Source organism: Babylonia areolata, chromosome 4 (assembly GCF_041734735.1).
Source record: "Babylonia areolata isolate BAREFJ2019XMU chromosome 4, ASM4173473v1, whole genome shotgun sequence".
NCBI lineage: Eukaryota > Metazoa > Mollusca > Gastropoda > Neogastropoda > Buccinidae > Babylonia > Babylonia areolata.
The window spans coordinates 16,112,633-16,131,574 of NC_134879.1; the positions used below are offsets into that span (position 1 = coordinate 16,112,633).

Sequence of the window (18,942 nt, forward strand, 5' to 3'; positions counted from 1 at the left end):
GCACAGACATGGGCGCAAGAGATCATCAAAAAAACAAAGAAGACAAAGAAAGCAGAAGCTGCCATTTTAAACTTTTCAGTCATCAATTCAAATGTTCTCTAGAAAGACTCAGTGCACCGAAAATGGTGAACAGAGTTCCAAATCTGTGGTACACAAATACACAAAAGCAAAAAAGAAAATTGACTGAAGAGCAATGGCTCCTATGTTCTAACTTGTGGCTTTTTTATCAACAAAAATTCTGTCAGAAGAAGACTAAAGATTTCAAGAGGAGGAACAGCCAATCAGGAGAAGTAGCTTAACAATACAAAATCTATCTAATGTATTTTGTATGGCAATTATTATGCTGTTATCATAAATGTACATACTGAATTTCTGTTCTGAGAAGAAACAGATAAAAAAACAAAAGTGGAGGAATGATAAAGTTTGTCAAGCTTTTAAAAACTGTGAATTATGTCCACAACATTTTAGCAGTACTACTCTCATTGGTCAATTATTTTTACAAAAGGTAGAGTACAAGTGAGGGAAAATCTTGCTTTTTTAAAAAGAAATTCTCAGGATTTGAAAAAAAAAAAAAAAAAAAGAACAAACAACCCCCCCATCCTCCCCCCAAAAAAGAGAAAAACCTAAAAAAATAATAAAATAAAATAAAAAAAAAACATGTAAAGATAATGATTATCAATAATAACATCATTAACAATAAAATAATACATCAACAACAGTGATAAATACAACACTGAATGCATACACACACACACACACACACACATACACACACGGGTCTCCTATATAAACACACACACACACACACACACACACACACACACAGGGTCTCCCATGCACACACACACACACACACACATTCATGAACATACACACAAAAAACCCCACTACTTTTGAATCCTACCTCACCAAAACAACAATCCTGCCCCCACCCACCCTCCCCCCAAAAAACACAGTCACATTCCCCTGCCCCCCCCCCCCAACCACCATCCCTCCACCATCCCCCCCCCCCCCACCCAACCCCACACACACACCTCCCCTTGTACCTGTAAACAAGAGCGAGGATGTTGAGCATGGTGGCGACGTCGGGGTGGTCATGGCCGCTGGTCTTCTCCAGGTCCTCCAGAGCCTGCTTGCAGAGGGGCACAGCCACCTCATAGCGGCCCTGGGTGGCGTACTGGATCACCAGGTTGTGCAGGGTGCGCAGTCTGGCCGGGATCTCGTAGCCCCCGCTGGCGGCCGACGTCATGGCGTTGGGCTGGGAGGGGGACAGCACTGGAAACAAGGGAAAGGAAAAGGTGGGGTTAATTAAGTATGGAACACTGCTGCTCCCTTATTGGGAAACAGCAAAAGGGGAGGTTACCTACTTCCGGGAGGTTATCGGCCGTAGTTTCATTTTCTCTGCATAGGCGGATAGTAGTTTGCACAGGCAGGAATGTCAGACCCCTGCCGGAGTCTGCACTAGTTGGGTCACGGTTAAGTATGTGTAATTAAATGACAATTACACCTTTCTCTCACACTACACTCAACCACCAAAATGACAATTACACCTTTCTCTCACACAACACTCACACCATTAAAATGACAATTACACCTTTCTCTCACACAACACTCACACCATTAAGATGACAATTACACCTTTCTCACACACAACACTCACACCACCAAAATGACAATTACACCTTTCTCATACTACACGAACACCACAAGAATGACAATCACACCCTTCTCACACTACACTCACACCACCAGAATGACAATTACACCTTTCTCACACTACACTCACATCACTAAAATAACAATTACACCTTTCTCTCACACTACACTCACATCACCAAAATGACAATTACACCTTTCTCTCACACAACACCCACACCACCAAAATGACAATTACACCTTTCTCTCACACAACACTCACACTACCAAAATGACAATTACACCTTTCTCTCACACAACACTCACATCACCAAAATGACAATCACACCTTTCTCTCACACAACACCCACACCACCAAAATGACAATCACACCTTTCTCTCACACAACACCCACACCACCAAAATGACAATCCAACCTTTCTCACACCACACTCACACCACCAGAATGACAATCACACCTTTCTCACACTACATCTCACAGTGCCCTCTTCCCCTTGGTATCTCAACAGACAGAACTTTGCTACCACAAACACAGCAGCTGTAATACTGATGATATATACTTACAGCCTTCTGAGTTCTGGCCATCGTCCTCATCTTCAGGGAAGCCAAGGTCCAGAGACTGTGACGTCGTTTCTGCCTCTTTTTCTTCAGCTGGCTGAAACCCATACACCTTTTTTATTTCTTTCTTTTTTTGTATTAACTCTCTCCATACGAACGGCGAAAGAGACGACGTTAACAGCGTTTCACCCCAATTACCACCATCAAAATATTGCAAGCTGGAAGGCTCTTATACTGAAGAGGTGTTTGTTGACAAAGAATACCACAATTCTGACGACAGAAGCTAAAGGTTGGGTCATTCAGACACCCACTGGACATCCGAGGGGTCTGTGTAGAGGAGAAGAGAGGACTGGCCGTACTGAGTGAGTTAAGATAATTTGCTATTGCGCATAATTATTCTTGAAGATCTGTACACTTTCACCATCTGGTTTTAAGTGGCCAATGGCTTTAAAAAAAAAACTAAAAAAAAACCCATTTCTATGAGCTAGTACTCATGGTGAAACAATGACCAAAAAAAAAAAAAAAAAAAGGAAAAAAAAGAAGAAGAAGAAAGAAAGAAAATACAGAAAGACAGATCACTGGCACAATGAGAACAAAATTCCACTCAAACGTTGATGAAAGTTCACAAGAACAGTCTGCACCTTCAGTCTATGAGTGCACTGGATTTCAGACATTAAAAACCCAAGATATACACTAATACAGTGTTTTTCACTTTCCAGAAATATTGCAGACCCCCAGTTTTTTTAAGATCTATCATCTGACACATTTGGTCCATGATCAAATGATCAAGTTACTCCTGTTCAACCAGCCCTTAACTGCAATACAAAACAACTATTGTTGTTTTTTGGTTTATGTTTTCACAACAAACAAAAAAAAAAAAAAAAGAAGAAAGACAGTGAAAGAACAGATATCTTCCAATAATAACTATTAGTATTATCACACACACGCTTCTGTTCAAACGTGTGTGTGTGCAAGCGCATGAGAAATTGTGTGTGTGTGTGTGTGTGTGTGCAGTGCATGCATGTGTGAGTATCCACAAGTTTTTGTTTTTTATTGATATGCACTTGTATGTATCCTAATTTCTACTGTATCTGTGTTTGTGTATGAGTTTCGATTTATGTTTGTACCTTGTCATGTACTATCCCCCCAATATTCCTTGTGACCCTGGTACAGTTGGTAATGAAGACCTATTCCATTCTATTCTATTCTATCATCATCATTATCATCATTAATATCACTCACCGCAGCGGACTCCCTCACAGAGTAATAATACCACCATCATTACAACAACTCACCGCAGCGGACTCCCGCACAGAGTGATAATACCACCATCATTACTACAACAACTCACCGCAGCAGACTCCCACAGAGAGTAATAATACCACCATCATTACTACAACAACTCACAACAGCGGACTCCCCAACAGAGTAATAATACCACCATCATTACTACAACAATTCACCACAGCGGACTCCCACACAGAGTAATAATACCACCATCATTACTACAACAACTCACCAGCAGCGGACTCCCCCACAGAGTAATAATACCACCATCATTACTACAACAACTCACCGCAGCGGACTCCCTCACAGAGTAATAATACCACCATCATTACTACAACAACTCACCGCAGCGGACTCCCCCACAGAGTAATAATACCACCATCATTACTACAACAACTCACCGCAGCGGACTCCCCAACAGAGTAATAATACCACCATCATTACTACAACAACTCACCGCAGCGGACTCCCTCACAGAGTGATAATACCACCATCATTACTACAACAACTCACCGCAGCGGACTCCCCCACAGAGTAATAATACCACCATCATTACTACAACCACCACCTGATGACCAGATGCCCCACCTGCAGCGATTCCAGCAGACAATCATATTCCGACTACGCACGGGGCACTGCCGCCTGCGAGAGCACATGTACCGAATGAAGCTGTCACACACTCCTGACTGCCCGTGTAAGACAGGCCCACAAACCCTGGAGCACATCCTGCAGTCCTGCCTCCTGTATCAAGATGCACGGACGCAGCAGTGGCCCTATGGAGCCACACTGGCAGAAAAGCTCTGGGGCACCAAAGAAGACCTCATCAAGACCACCACTTTCATTTCCAGCATAGGACTGCAAGTCTGAGACCATGATCACGGGGAACGCAGAAGAAGAAGAAGAACTACAACAACTCACCGCAGCGGACTCCCCAGTGTCGTACTTCTTGATCTCGCTCATGAACTCAAGATGCTTCTTCTCCTCATCCAGGAGGGCCACGGCCTGCTCGCTGGACTGCAGCTTCTGCTGGGTGTTGGCCAGCTCGTCCCGCAGCCACCCATTCTCCTGGCACAGCCGCCGCACCTGCGCCCGCAGCTTTTGCTTCTCCGCCTCGATGCTCTGGAAGTGCTGCGTCAGGGAGACCATCACCTGAAGGGAAAATGCACCGCACATGCAAGCGAGCGCACCCACACGCACACGCACACACACACACACAAAAATCACTATGATGCTCTGGAAGTGCTGCATCAGGGAGATCATCACCTGATTGGAAAACACAGTGCACATAAACACACACACACACACACACACACACACACACACACACACATACAAAATCACTACAATGCTCTGGAAGTGCTGCGTCAGGGAGGTCATCACCTGAAGGGGAAAAAAAACATTCACGCATACACACACGCACACACACACACACATAAAATCACTACAATCTTCTTGAAGTGCTGTGTCAGGGAGATCATCACCTGAAGGTGAAAGACACCGCACGTGCACGCACACACACACACACACACACACAATCACTACAATGCTCTGGGAGTGCTGCATCAGGGAGATCATCACCTGAGGGAAAACGATGCGCATGTACACACATACACACACACACACACACTAAAAGATAACAAAACAAGTGATGAACATTGTGTCAGAGATGAAACACATACACACAAAAAGAAAAGAAAATATGTTATGAGAGTTATGCGAAATTTACTGCTCACAAAACAAGCCTTCATGCTCCTGTGTGATTTCCGTTGATTGAAAACTACCACTAACTGAAACCAGGAACACAGGTGGTGGGGAAGGGATGGGAGGGGGGTCAGAGGCTATCAGTGCTTACAGTTAGGCCTATCTGTCCAAATCACACTTTCACTCACCATCTGAAACAAGTGTTTGTCAAACGGAAAAATTGCATGTAGCAACAACAGCTCATGTTGATCAGCATTTCATTGTTTTATGACTGAATTACACATTCATCAAAGCTTTGTAATTTCCCGGTCTTATGACTTTCCACTTTCGATAAATGGAATCAATATCACAAAACACATTTTCTGGCATAAAAGGCATTATAATCACTCTGGTCAAGCCCAGTTCTTTCATCAAGATTATAATTGGCTGATCAACACACTCTCCTACATAATAAAGATCTAGATCAAAGTTTCAAACTTCCGCTGTTTTCACTACTGCTTTCCAGCTCTTAACTAACTCCACACAAAAACCAATTACCAGTAACCTCCTATTTTAGGGTTATTTCTTTCAAATTGACAGTAGCTCAGTTTGCCTGGCAGAGAACAGGTTCAGGCAAGGGACACATTTATAAACAAAATCAACTAAAATCCACCCTGGTTTTCACCTGTGCCTCACTGATGCCCAACTCCAGCTTTTCCATGGACGTTTTGAGGATGTCAGTCTTCTCCTCCACCACGCTGGAGTCCCCATTCTCCTGTTTGACAGTCTTGCGGGAGGTGAGGAGGGAGTTGAGGATCTGGTGGTGCTCATTCTTCAAGGTGTCCAGGCCCTGGATCACCGTCTTCGAGCTGCTCACAATCTCGTCCTGGGACAGGGCGGTCATCTTGCCCGCCTCATCCGTCTTCTTCCTGAAAAAAAAAAAAAAAAAAAAAAGTCAGGAAGATGTATGATAGTCCGCCTTGTCCGACTAAGACCATCAGGACAGCAGAGGAGGCAACTGCTGTCCCAACTATCTGAGCTAATATCTGAATTCTTGTATCCTAGTTTGAGAGTCACAGTCCTTCACTAAAGCTGTAACTGAATTCCCATTACACAGTGGAGAAACCACTGATCATCACAGCCCAACTGTAAGCTTATAATTAACAAATAATGAGGACAGGAAATGAAATGATTAACAAATAATAAAGAGTGGTAACTCTCTCCATTCACTACCACTCTTTACTATTTGTTAATCATTTCATCTCCTGGCCTCATTATTTGTTAATTTCAAGTTGAAAAACCACCAAGGCAACCATGTGTTTGTTCTGTATTGTCCGTGTGTTCTGTGTGGCTTGTTCAGGATTAAAGAGGCTTTGCCAGTCTTGAATAAAAGCTAATTTGTGTTTGCACATTTCTTCTGTCTTTGCTGCTGTGTGCACATGTCAAATGGTCAGTATTAGGACAGGCCCAGCGCATCCTTTTTTTGAGGAAGTGTCTGGGCTTGTTCTAATGTACCTTTTATTTACCTCTGTGCTAGCTGAATCGGTAGCGTAAGCAGCACTGACTTGAAGTTGTGTACCTCATGAATGGAGAAAGTTACCACTCTTTACTATTTGTAAGCTTATAAACATCAAATCTCTGACATAAGCGGAGCGTTTAACTCGAGAGGCTACCATGCTGACAGTCCACCTGACCAAACAGGCCAATGATGTGTGGAGTGGTGGTCTTGTGGTGACACATCCGCAGAGTGAAGTGAGAGATTCTGACAATCTGAAGGTATGGGATCAAATCCCAAAATCGCCAACATTTTCTCTCCCTCCACTTTATCGAGTGGAGGTCTGGGTGATTGACTACTGAAACAACCACTCAGCTTGTTTGTTCCTTGATCCTAAGTCGCATTGACCTGCAGTTCACTACTAACTGGGCTGCCTTCTGATTTGTTGTCACGTCATGATTTTGAACAATGCTGCCAGAATTATTTTCTGAAAGTGAAAAAAGGATCATACTACCCCACTTTTATGTCAACTTGATTGGTTACCAATCCAGTGCAGAATTCAGTACAAAATTGCCATATTGGCATTTCGCCACTTAAAAGAATCTCTCCCATTTTACTTATCTTCTGTCCTTTAGCTCCTTTGAGTCCCAAAACCTCTTCAAAGACGTTTGGCCAAACAGCCTTTCAATATCAAGCAGTTCTGTCTGGAATTCTCTTCCTCTGGATCTCTGTCACTTACCAACATGCTGTCCTAAAGAATCTCTCCCATTTTACTTATCTTCTGTCCTTTAGCTCCTTTGAGTCCCCAAAACCTCTTCAAAGACATTTGGCCAAACAGCCTTTCAATATCAAGCACTTCTGTCTGGAATTCTCTTCCTCTGGATCTCTGTCACTTACCAACACGCTGTCCTCTTTCAAAACAAACCTTGAAAACCCCACCTGTTCAAACAGGCTTTTGGGTGTGAAGAACTTCAAGAAGCATGGCTAACTGTCTGCAGTCTTCCTCCTCCTACTTATCCCACTTTACCCTCTACTGAAATTATCACATAGTGTGTGTGTGTGTGTGTGTGTGTGTGTGTCTGTGGGTAGGTGTTTGTGCGTGCTTGTCAGTGTGTGTGCATGCGTAGGGCATTTTTTCTATGTCCTGTGTGTGTGTGTGTGTGTGTGTGTGTGTGTGTGTGTGTGTGTGTGTGTGTGTTCTTATCTGCAGTTTGTAGTATTGCATATTTATATGTGTTGTTTTTATCATGTGCAGAGGTATACCATCATGCACTACTGTATATGTACTGTTTCATGTGAGGCGCCTAGAGTCCATTACATGGGGAATTTGCGCCATATGAATACTATTTATCATTATTATTAGTCATTTGGTTAAGACGATAAACTGAGTTCCCATGTTCTGCAACATACATTTAACGCACGCACAAGAACCTACAAGAAAAGGGATGTCCCTGGCAAAATTCTGAAGAAAAATCTAATCTAATAATTATTTGTGTGTGCACGTGTGTGTGCGTGTGTGTGTGTGTGTGTGTGTGTGTGTCTGCATATGCTTGACTGAAGCCCAACTGAAAGACAGAGGAAACAAACTGGAATGAAGAACGCCCCAAGGCAGTTCTAAATTGGCTGGTTCCACCGACAGGGCGCAATAGCCGAATGGTTAAAGCGTTGACTTTCAATCTGAGGGTCCTGGGTTAGAATCATGGTGACGGTGCCTGGTGGGTAAAGGGTGGAGATTTTTACGATCTCCCAGGTCAACAAATGTGCAGACCTGCTAGTGCCTGAACCCCCTTCGTGTGTATATGCAAGCAGAAGATCAAATACGCACGTTAAAGATCCTGTAATCCATGTCAGCGTTCGGTGGGTTATGGAAACAAGAACATACCCAGCATGCACACCCCCGAAAACGGAGTATGGCTGCCTACATGGCGGGGTAAAAATGGTCATACACGTAAAAGCCCACTTGTGTGCATACGAGTGAACGCAGAAGAAGAAGAAGGCTGGTTCCACCCAGGTAGGCAGCCAGCTGTGCAAATGACTGTGTTTGTACAGAGCTTGGAAGTCAGAAATTGGCCTCTGAGCAATGATAGTCACTACGTAAGTTTCAATAACAATAACAATCATCAACATAGTTGGAGACTGGAGAAACAAATCTCTGTAGCAAGAGCATTAGGTCTAAAACTAAAAGCGGTGTGTTATTTCCTCGTTTTGATCCATCATTAACAAATCACACTGAACACTGGAGAAATGTCCTGCAGTGACCAGACAGACACGCTGTACGCATCAGATGCTTGGAAAAGGTCACCGAGTGTCAATGGGCTTGGGGCCAGTCTGTGCTGTGACCATTTTAGTATCCAACAGGACAAGGCTCCAACAGATTATGATTCACAAGATTCAGACTATATCTGCAATTTCACTTTGGTTAGGGAAATAATAAACACAATTCAAAACAAACAAGAGAGGCAAGGCCTTCAAGACTCACTTGTGATACGCTTTTAAAAAATCCAAGCTTTTTATGTATTGAGTACAATTTCAAAATGTAATGTTTAAGATGAGAAAGATCAGTTTAAAGCAAATTAAGTCCCCTAGCATTAATTACAGAGTAATTTCCCTTTTTTACTATCTGCACCAAAACGTTTGCAAAATAAATAAACTTCCATGCTTAGCAAAAGAAGTTCCTGTCTGAACAAAAAATGATAATAATGACTGCACTTGTTGTTGGGTCAGAATATCAGATCAAAGTGCCAAGTTTAGAGAATACAAAAAATATAAATATAACAGTAAATGCAGTTTGCATATAATTAGGCTTCTTTTTTTTTGTGCCCATCCCAGAGGTGCAATATTGTTTTAAACAAGATGACTGGAAAGAACTGAATTTTTCCTATTTTTATGCCTAATTTGGTGTCAAGTGACAAAGTATTTGCAGAGAAAATGTCAATGATAAAGTTTACCACGGACACACAGACAGACAGACACACACACACACACACACACACACACACACACAACCGAACACCGGGTTAAAACATACTCATTTTGTTTACACAAATGAGTCAAAAATGACTAGATGATTAAGTTTGAAGGCATAAAGTAGCAGATACCAGCCAGGACAAACAAAACATAAAAAGAAATTACCAGTGCAGAATCTCTCAATGACTGGAAAACAAAAAGTGTTTAAAAACAACAACAAATAATCTGACAAATGGGGTTCTGCTTATGTAAGCAAATGTGACTGGGAAGAGGTGTGAAGCAGCTGAGTATCAATTTTCCTCAAGGTCAAGCTAAATTAAATTTGTACAGGAGAAATAAACACAAGGTAAATCCAAGCTTACATCCAATAAATGAATAATAATGTGGTTACGAGAATAACTGTGGATGAGTTGGGGTTTTTTTTTAGATTCTTTCTCTATTTGACAGTCTGACAGATTAACACGTAAAAGTAAATAAATACAAAGACTACTAATCAATCCGCTGGATGAATGGGTATTGTAAATTTCTGCAATTTATTTCAGTCACTGCATAACCATATATTCTTAGAAATATAAGATCTTTCAGTCTTGACAATGAAGGACAAACTGCTTTTAAGATCAAGCATGCTGGCAGCATTGAAAACATGAGAGACGGGCGCAACAGCCGAGTGGTTAAAGCGTTGGACTGTCAATCTGAGGGTCCCGGGTTCGAATCACGGTGATGGCGTCTGGTGGGTAAAGGGTGGAGATTTTTACGATCTCCCAGGTCAACATATGTGCAGACCTGCTAGTGCCTGAACCCCCTTCGTGTGTATATGCAAGCAGAAGATCAAATACGCATGTTAAAGATCCTGTAATCCATGTCAGCGTTCGGTGGGTTATGGAAACAAGAACATACCCAGCATGCATACCCCTGAAAACGGAGTATGGCTGCCTACATGGCGGGGTAAAAATGGTCATACACGTAAAAGCCCACTCATGTGCATACGAGTGAACGTGGGAGTTGCAGCCCACGAACGCGGAAGAAGAAGAAGAAAACATGAGAGCTTTGGTGTTTGTACACTTCATGACCGATCCTTAGCAAAAAACGCATTACGATGCACAAAACTCTCAAGTCTCACGCAGCCGTCCGTTTCAGTCCTGACTGTTCATCTTATTCTAAGAAGCTCATGGATCTGGTTTCAAGTGAGAGGAAATGACTGGAGAAGACATGTCAAAGTATCCAGGCAGTCAGGCTGTCCCTCCCATGTTCTTTGCCAGTTTCGCCATCCGACTTCCTCTTGACCCGTCTTTCTCTTCTCTTTCCTTCCATCCCACCAGCCCAACAATCTCTTCATCCCCCACCCCCTGCACCCCACTCTCCCTCTGTTTGCCCCCCACCTTTTTTTTATTTTTTATGAAGGGGCTTTGATGGCAAACAGTGTTGCCTTATAGACTGTCTGACAGATTATAGACAGGTCTTAATGACTGGTAAAGTGGTATGGCCTGGGCTGTGGAGTTATGTCATGTAATTCCAAAATCATAGCCTGCGTGGATTACAACTTCCTTGAATCATGCTTAGTGTGGTGAACCATTCTGACAACTGTGTTAAGTATGAGGGCATCTTGCTCCATTCCCCTTTTCTCTGGATTGTTTCTATTGTTAAACCTCACTGCTCTGTGTGTGTGTGTGTGTGTGTGAATGTGTGTGTGGGCACGCGTGCGCGCGCGCATGCATGCATGTGTGTGCGTGCGTGTGTGTGTGTGTTTGCTAAATCAAACTCTTAACCAGCGCAGATTTGAAAATCTATTCCTCTGCTAGCTTCTGAGCAACCATTAATTATAATAACCAGTCAGCTATCTCTTTCACTGTTATCAGTATATTACTGTTAAATAATTCTATAAATTGAAAGCAATTCATGATTACGCTTGAAAAATTAATAAAAAATCTTTTAAACTGTTTCCATGAAAAACACTGAGCTAGTGCCGCTCAAATGCTACCACACAATTATTTTAGTTTAATCAAGAAATTAAATCATTCAGCCAAGCTAAGTTTTTCTCTTGCCCTTGCAGCTGCCAAGAATACCAAATTCAATATTCAAGAGACAGACAGACAGACAGACTGACAGTGAGAGACACACACACACAGAGACAGAGACAGAGCTAATTGCCCTCTCCCACAATATGTTCCCGTACACACCAAAAACCAGAAAACGAAATCAATAAAATCAATAATGAAGTGTTCAGCTTAAACGCTGTCAATTCATATACCCTAACTTGAGTGAAATGAAGCATGCATGCAATAACAACCAACCATCTCTGAGATTTTCGGTGCAGCAAAGGACCACAACAATGGTTACATGGAGGTAACACTTTTATCATTGCCAACATCTGAATCCTGCCTTTTTCCCCGTCTCTTGCTCTTCTATGTCTCACACACATACACTATACAGAATACACATACACACACATATGTGCATGCATGCAAACATACACACTCAAATATGTGCCTGTGCACGCACATGCGCACACACAAGCAAACACATATAACTTTCTCTACATGTCTTTGTTCTCTCTCTCTCACACATATGTATACATGTACACACACACACACACACACACACACACACACACGCACGCACGCACAATCTGCACTCATGCACATAAACATATGCCTGAGTACACACACACACACACACACATACATTATTCCTGTTTATCCAAAGTACCTTTTGTCGCAAACCACTTCCTTCATTGATCCGGGTACAGTAAGACCAGCTGCTGCCCAGTCTGGCAAAGACACTATCAATAGTGGCACAACACAATTACAAGAAACAGAAGACAACACGAGACCTCCACTACTCTCACTTCCGAAATAATGTCATGTGAAACCAAGGTTACTATGATCATCAGCTTGCCCAATCAATCTCATTAATCATCCAGCATCAAGAAAAAAACTGGGTGACCAGTACTATATGGCCAGATCTACATAACTTTCTTTCAAAGTAGCCATGTCTGCTGAAATGGACAGTGAACAGTTCTTTGGGATAATGGCGAGTAGTATCTTGGATCACACTATTCACAGGAGTCTGGCCGTCAACATGAAAGACGAGATCAGCTACAGTGCCTGACCGTGATCAGCAGACAGACCATGACCACAGCTTGTTCAGGTGATATCTCTCTGGTCTTTCATGTACACACACACACCAACAACAACAAAAAGCGGCCAGTCGCACAGGACCTCACCACTAATCACACCAGATGTACAACATTCCAGGACAAAAAGAGAGAAAATTGCACCACTCCTTCTCTCATTCCTACCACAGGCTGAACCAAGCTTGGCCTAAAATTGGAACCCGATGACAACATCAACGCAGTACGCTTTCCCCACCATTAAAAAAAAATGCCAACAGTCCAATGGATGCCAAGCAGTAAACTGTCTCACTCCTGTAGTAGTCAGCCCACAAAGACAGCAGCAGCAGCAGCAGCAGCAAGACAGACCGACTGTGGCTGGTGAGGGCAGAGGCAGGCCAGGCACAGACCTCACAGGCTGGCTGGCAGACAGACAGCAGGCGGGTGAGGACTCTCCATGCTGTATTGATTGGAAGTTGGAGCCCAGTGCCAATCAATACATTTAAGCTTTGAACATGGCTGGCTCAGCTGCTGCCGCTGCTGCTGCTGCAGCCTGCCTGCAGTGTGAGTGTGACATCACCTCATCAGCATTGCCAGTGCTGGGGGGCAACTTGTGTTCAGGCTTTGCCTTGCAACCATGGCTCTGCACTGCACCCAGCTAGGACACCACAGTCAGTTACTCTTTCCCACTAACTGTGACTGGATAGACACAACACTACAGCTCTGTGACAGTAACGATATCTCACCAGCTGTGACATGATAAACACAGAACAATATTAATATATCAGACTGTGACAGTGACAGTTCCAGTGCCAGCTACAGTGGGTCAAAGATGATGTGTATCCAACTCTCACAGATCTGCCTCAACTCACCACAAAACAGTTTTCTTCACTTGACATTTGACAGCTTATTTTTCAATTAAAAACAAGAACAACAACAATAACTAGTCTTTACGTGCAGATGCAAGCAAATTAAAAATAAAAATATGACTAGGAGTATTGATTAAAAATCAACTGTTAGTGTTTACTGTTCAATCATTGTTTGATCACAAATAAAATGAAAAACAAAAAAGTTGAAAAAAAAACAAATTGTTTTGCTTCAGATTTGATGCCCCAATCTCAATAACTTTGAACATTGAATTCTGAATCTGAAACTTCACCTCACTGCTGACAATCAGATAACTGATTTCTCTGGGTTACTGACAATTTCCCCATTTCAGTCAGCAGTAAAAGTGTAAAAAAGAAAATCATTGAAGTTTTGTTGAAAGTAAGAAGAGACAAGAAATGGTCAGTGTGTAAGATTTCAGGTTGATTGGCTCATTAAAATAATCATTTCATTTGGTGTGCATACTGGTCAAGTACGAACTACCGACAGAAAAAGTCAACCCTGCACAGACCACTGTAACAAGAGCTCTTCCTTTCTTCAGCATTCATGGGCTGAAACTTTTATCTTCACATATCTTGAGTGGGCTTCTCATAAGTCTATATTACTGTTTTTACAACGCCATGTATGTAGCCATACTCTTGTTTTCAGGGATACAGTGCATGCTGGGTCTGTTCCTGTAGCCATAATCCACCAAACACTGGCATGGACAACGCTTTCTTTTCTTTCTTTTTTTTTTTTTTTTTTTTTTTTTTTACAGAATCTTAACACATGTAATAATGTATAAAGTATTTGATCTTTGGCATAAATGGGCATGTACACATGAAGGGGATTAAGGCACTGCAAAATATGCACATGTTGTATGTTACTGCTGACTGTCAATAATGCCCATAATGAATGGGAAGTGGAACCATGCACCCTCAGACTGGAAGTCAAATGGTTTAACCACTAGGCCATATGGTGTTTGCTGTAATGAAAGCAAAAACATCCAAACAGTAAAACTAAGTTATATATAATCATATCTCCTAAGACTGATAAGACAACTGAATATGCCCTTTTTTTGTATTTCATCAACTCCACAATATATATCCCTGGACAAAATGTTGCTTTAAAGTATCCAGATAATATACTAGAAAATGAAAGAAGAATAAAAAGAAGATGTGTGGAGAAAAGTAAAAAGAAAAGGCCATGTTAAGTAATGAAAAAACAGAACATAACGACAGAAAAAAGGAAATTTTGATAATGAATATAAATTCGCGTTAACCAAGCACACAATCCAGTGGTCCCTAGAACAACAAAATTATTTCAAATCTCTTTTTCAAACAGAATCATGAGGTCAGTCACTGATAAATCAACAATCGCCCTTTTCTACAGGACAGTGGAGCCTGTGGTGGTCAGTTTCTGTTCTGTTTCCAATGCAGTCTGCTATAAATAGCTGAGCACACCATCTAATAAACTGTTGCCTCAGCTAGATGGCAGCAATTAGCTGTGGTTCAGTGGCTGCTTTTATCCCAAGGTTATTTTACCCAATCTTCTGGCAAAAGCCAACATTAAGGCCACTATGCTTTGAAATTTCATTTTACATTCTTGAAATGACGACAGTTTTCAGTTTCAGTTTCAGCAGCTCAAGGAGGCGTCACTGCGTTCGGACAAATCCATATACGCTACAACACATCTGCCAAGCAGATGCCTGACCAGCAGCATAACCCAACGCGCTTAGTCAGGCCTTGAGAAAAAGGAAAAAAAATGACGACAAATTCTAGTTTCTCCCCCCCCCAAAAAAACCCATTCTGTCAGTCTCCACGATTCTAATGAATGATTACATGCACATGCAAATCATCATGAATACACAAGCAGTATCCATGAAGTCACTGAATCCATTTAAACTACAAGTATGCAAGGCAGCATGCACACTGACTACTACACACATAAAATAATGAAATATATATATATATATATATATATATATATATATATATATATATATAATTATTATTATTTATTTATTATTCATTTATATGTATAGAAATTTTCAAAGGTGAATTTAATATTTTATAACACAGACATGGACACATACACACTCTCTCACTTATCTGTAAACATGATAAAAAAAACAAAAAAAAAACAAAAAGACCAATGACTTTGTCAAGAGCCAAACAACTATGCTAGCGGGTCCACTGGAACCACTCTTAGCAGTGGTCAAAAGGAGGAAGCTGTCATGGTTCGGGCATGTGACACGCCACAATTCACTGCAAAAGACAGTTCTACAGGGAACACTAGAGGGTGGTAGGCGAAGAGGGAGGCAAGACAAATGTTGGATGGACAACATCAAGGAATGGACCAATATGGATAGCGCTACGCTGATACGACAGGCAGAAGATAGAACCGGATGGCGTCGTCTGACTACGGAATCGTCCCTCATGTCTCCTCTACGCCCATCCCGGGCAGGAGAATGAATGGAATGGAAATGCAAGGCAGCATGCACACTGACTACTACACACATAAAATAATGACATATATATATATATAATTATTATTATTTATTTATTATTCATTTATATGTATAGAAATTTTCAAAGGTGAATTTAATATTTTATAACACAGACATGGACACAATTAACAAGTGGAATTCCTTAATTTTTGTGCTCTGTGTGTGCTCTGTCCACTATTTCCTTCCACCCTCTTATCAGCAAAATTTTCTGTTTATTCTATACCCATATAAATCATGATATTAGTTTCTTTACACATCAAAATAAATTAAATATACATATAATTTATATATATATATGTGTGGATTTAAAATATCATTATTGTTTTTTGTTAACTATTTCAGTATCTATATTGTTGCATGTGTTCTCATCTGTTGCGTTTAATTCCTTATTAGTTTGAAAGATGTGTTTTAACAGGACAACACAGAACAAAAGCAACAAGAACATGTAACATGTAATTTCTTATTAGTTTGAAAGATGTGTTTTCTTAACAGGACAACACAGAACAAAAGCAACAAAAACAGACACTTTTTGAATGTTATTTTGTTATGAAATGGAGTATTTGTTTAACCATATTCATATAATAATTCTTATGAGTTGGAGCATAAAACTAAAGGTGCTGAATTTTACCATATGATATCGCAAAGAAAAGTGATCAATTACAAGCTAAGTATTCATGTTTGAACTGATGACAAATTGAAACATATGTCTGACCCACATGTTGGGTTTATATTTTGTATTTGTATTTGTATTTGTATTTCTTTTTATCACAACAGATTTCTCTGTGTGAAATTTGGGCTGCTCTCCCCAGGGAGAGCGCGTCGCTATACCACAGTGCCACCCTTTTTTTTTTTTCTTTTTTTTTTCCTGCGTGCACTTTTATTTGTTTTTCCTATCGAAGTGGATTTTCCTACAGAATTTTGCCAGAACAACCCCTTTGTTGCCGTAGGTTCTTTTACGTGCGCTAAGTGCATGCTGCACACGGGACCTCGGTTTATCGTCTCATCCGAATGACTAGCGTCCAGACCACCACTCAAGGTCTAGTGGAGGGGGAGAAAATATCGGCGGCTGAGCCATGATTCGAACCAGCGCACTCAAATTCTCTCGCTTCCTAGGCGGACGCGTTACCTCTAGGCCATCACTCCATATGAAGATCAGGCATCTGCTCCTGTTTTCTTCATACAGATGTGGTACAGTGCATATATATATGGATCAGTCTACATGCTTTGACATCTTCAAACTGAATCTTATTATCTCAATATATATATATATATGTTTCTCTTGGGGGGGGGGGGGGGGGAGATGAAGGGTTGGGGTCGTGGGTAGCTGGGAGAGGGGGGTCTGGTTTTTTATTTCAGATGACAAAGTGTAAGATTGAATGTACCTAATGCGGGTGTATAATTTAAGCGTTTTACATTAGTACATGCATATGGGAACAGTTATAAAATTATTCAAATATCAAACCAGGAAGTTTGCCACACATAAGAAAGCATCCATGCAAAGCACTTTTTACTGTTTGTCTTGAAAGCCAAAGTTCAACAGTCAGAAAAGTGATGGAAACCCAGTGAATGAAGATTACCTCTCCTCTTCCGGATTAGACAGGTCTGAAACCTTCGCCGCGGATGGGTTGGGGGTAGGAGGTGGGGGTTCACCTCCTCCTCCTTGATCCTCCATCCTCACAGGTTTTATTGCATGCACATCTGATCACTCAACACATGACAATCTGCAAGGCACAATACATTGGTTCTATACAGCGTTTGATACAGCAATATTTCATGCACTTATCATATATCTATATAAAAAGATAAGACACAACAACAACAACAACAACAACAACATCCCCCTCACCCCACCCCCAAACCAACAAATTTTTGTTAGAATAATCTTTCATATAATATAACCAAGGGTTATATGTCATGCACAATTATTATGCAACTGTCAACAAGCAGAGTAAACAAAAGTTAAGGGGAAAAAAAACATGCAAAAACTGTCAGATTAGAATAGAAGATTCAATATTCTGTAACTGAGTCATAAGACCTTGGAAATTAGTTATGACCATAAGCAAAAGCCTTCTGCTGCTTTTTTTTTTTTCTTTTTTTTTTTTCTTTTTTTTTTTTTTTTAAACATGAACAAGTAACAGAAGAAGAATGTGGGTATGTAAATTATAATAAAACAATCATTCTGTACTGCAACATTAGGCATTAAGTCACCAGTGGTGGGTACCCAAAGCCAAATCACGCAAAAGAAAAAAAAAAGCCAGCATGGAGCAGCCAAACCACAAACTTATAGAAGGACCAAAGGGTTAGAAAGGGCACAGGAGCATTGCAAAATGAGTGAAAGTCTTTAAAGTGCAAATTCAATTATCAGTACATGCACACACATACACATACACACACATGCACATGCACACACACATTTAGTTGCACCCACTGTATGGTCTGTCTGTCCTTGTTCCTTCTTGGCTGTAGTGTGCTAATCTGATTGGTGTCAGACATACTGTGACATAGTTCTTAAAATTGGCGTTTGCCTGAGATTTGGATCACTTCCTCTGTCTTCTTTTCCTCACACTAAACTTTTTTTTCCCTTCCCCCTCTTCCCAATTTCTGGCAAAGACCAGTAATTTGAAGTTGGATCTGGAGCATAGTGACAGTCTTAGAGATTAAAAATCCAGAGCAGTCCAACTTAGCAACTTCTACTGTTCTTGTACTACATCAGCAACATATTCATTTATTTACTTATCTACTTATTTCAAATCTGAAATCAGCTTCTTTAACAATTCAATTCAAAAGACCCCACCTTCGATGTTGGCACCAGAAAAA

At 41.1% G+C, this 18,942-nt stretch overlaps 1 protein-coding gene across 14 annotated transcripts in view; it reads right to left on the bottom strand.

Annotated features, from left to right (window-relative positions):
* LOC143280897 (kinesin light chain-like) overlaps nt 1-18,942 on the bottom strand; it is a 61,053-nt gene that overhangs the window by 37,948 nt on the left and 4,163 nt on the right. For 12 of the 14 annotated variants that reach the window (XM_076585667.1, XM_076585669.1, XM_076585655.1 and 9 more), the window contains exons 2-6: nt 17,703-17,846; nt 5,867-6,110; nt 4,420-4,650; nt 2,221-2,311; nt 1,047-1,275 (exon numbers count right to left, since the gene is read on the bottom strand). In XM_076585667.1, the coding sequence (XP_076441782.1) occupies nt 1,047-1,275; nt 2,221-2,311; nt 4,420-4,650; nt 5,867-6,110; nt 17,703-17,797 (890 nt within the window). In that variant the 5' untranslated portion in view covers nt 17,798-17,846. Of the gene's footprint in view, nt 1-1,046; nt 1,276-2,220; nt 2,312-4,419; nt 4,651-5,866; nt 6,111-12,349; nt 13,016-17,702; nt 17,847-18,942 lie in introns of those variants that run through there. The other 2 variants (XM_076585664.1, XM_076585665.1) reach the window with 2 other exon arrangements.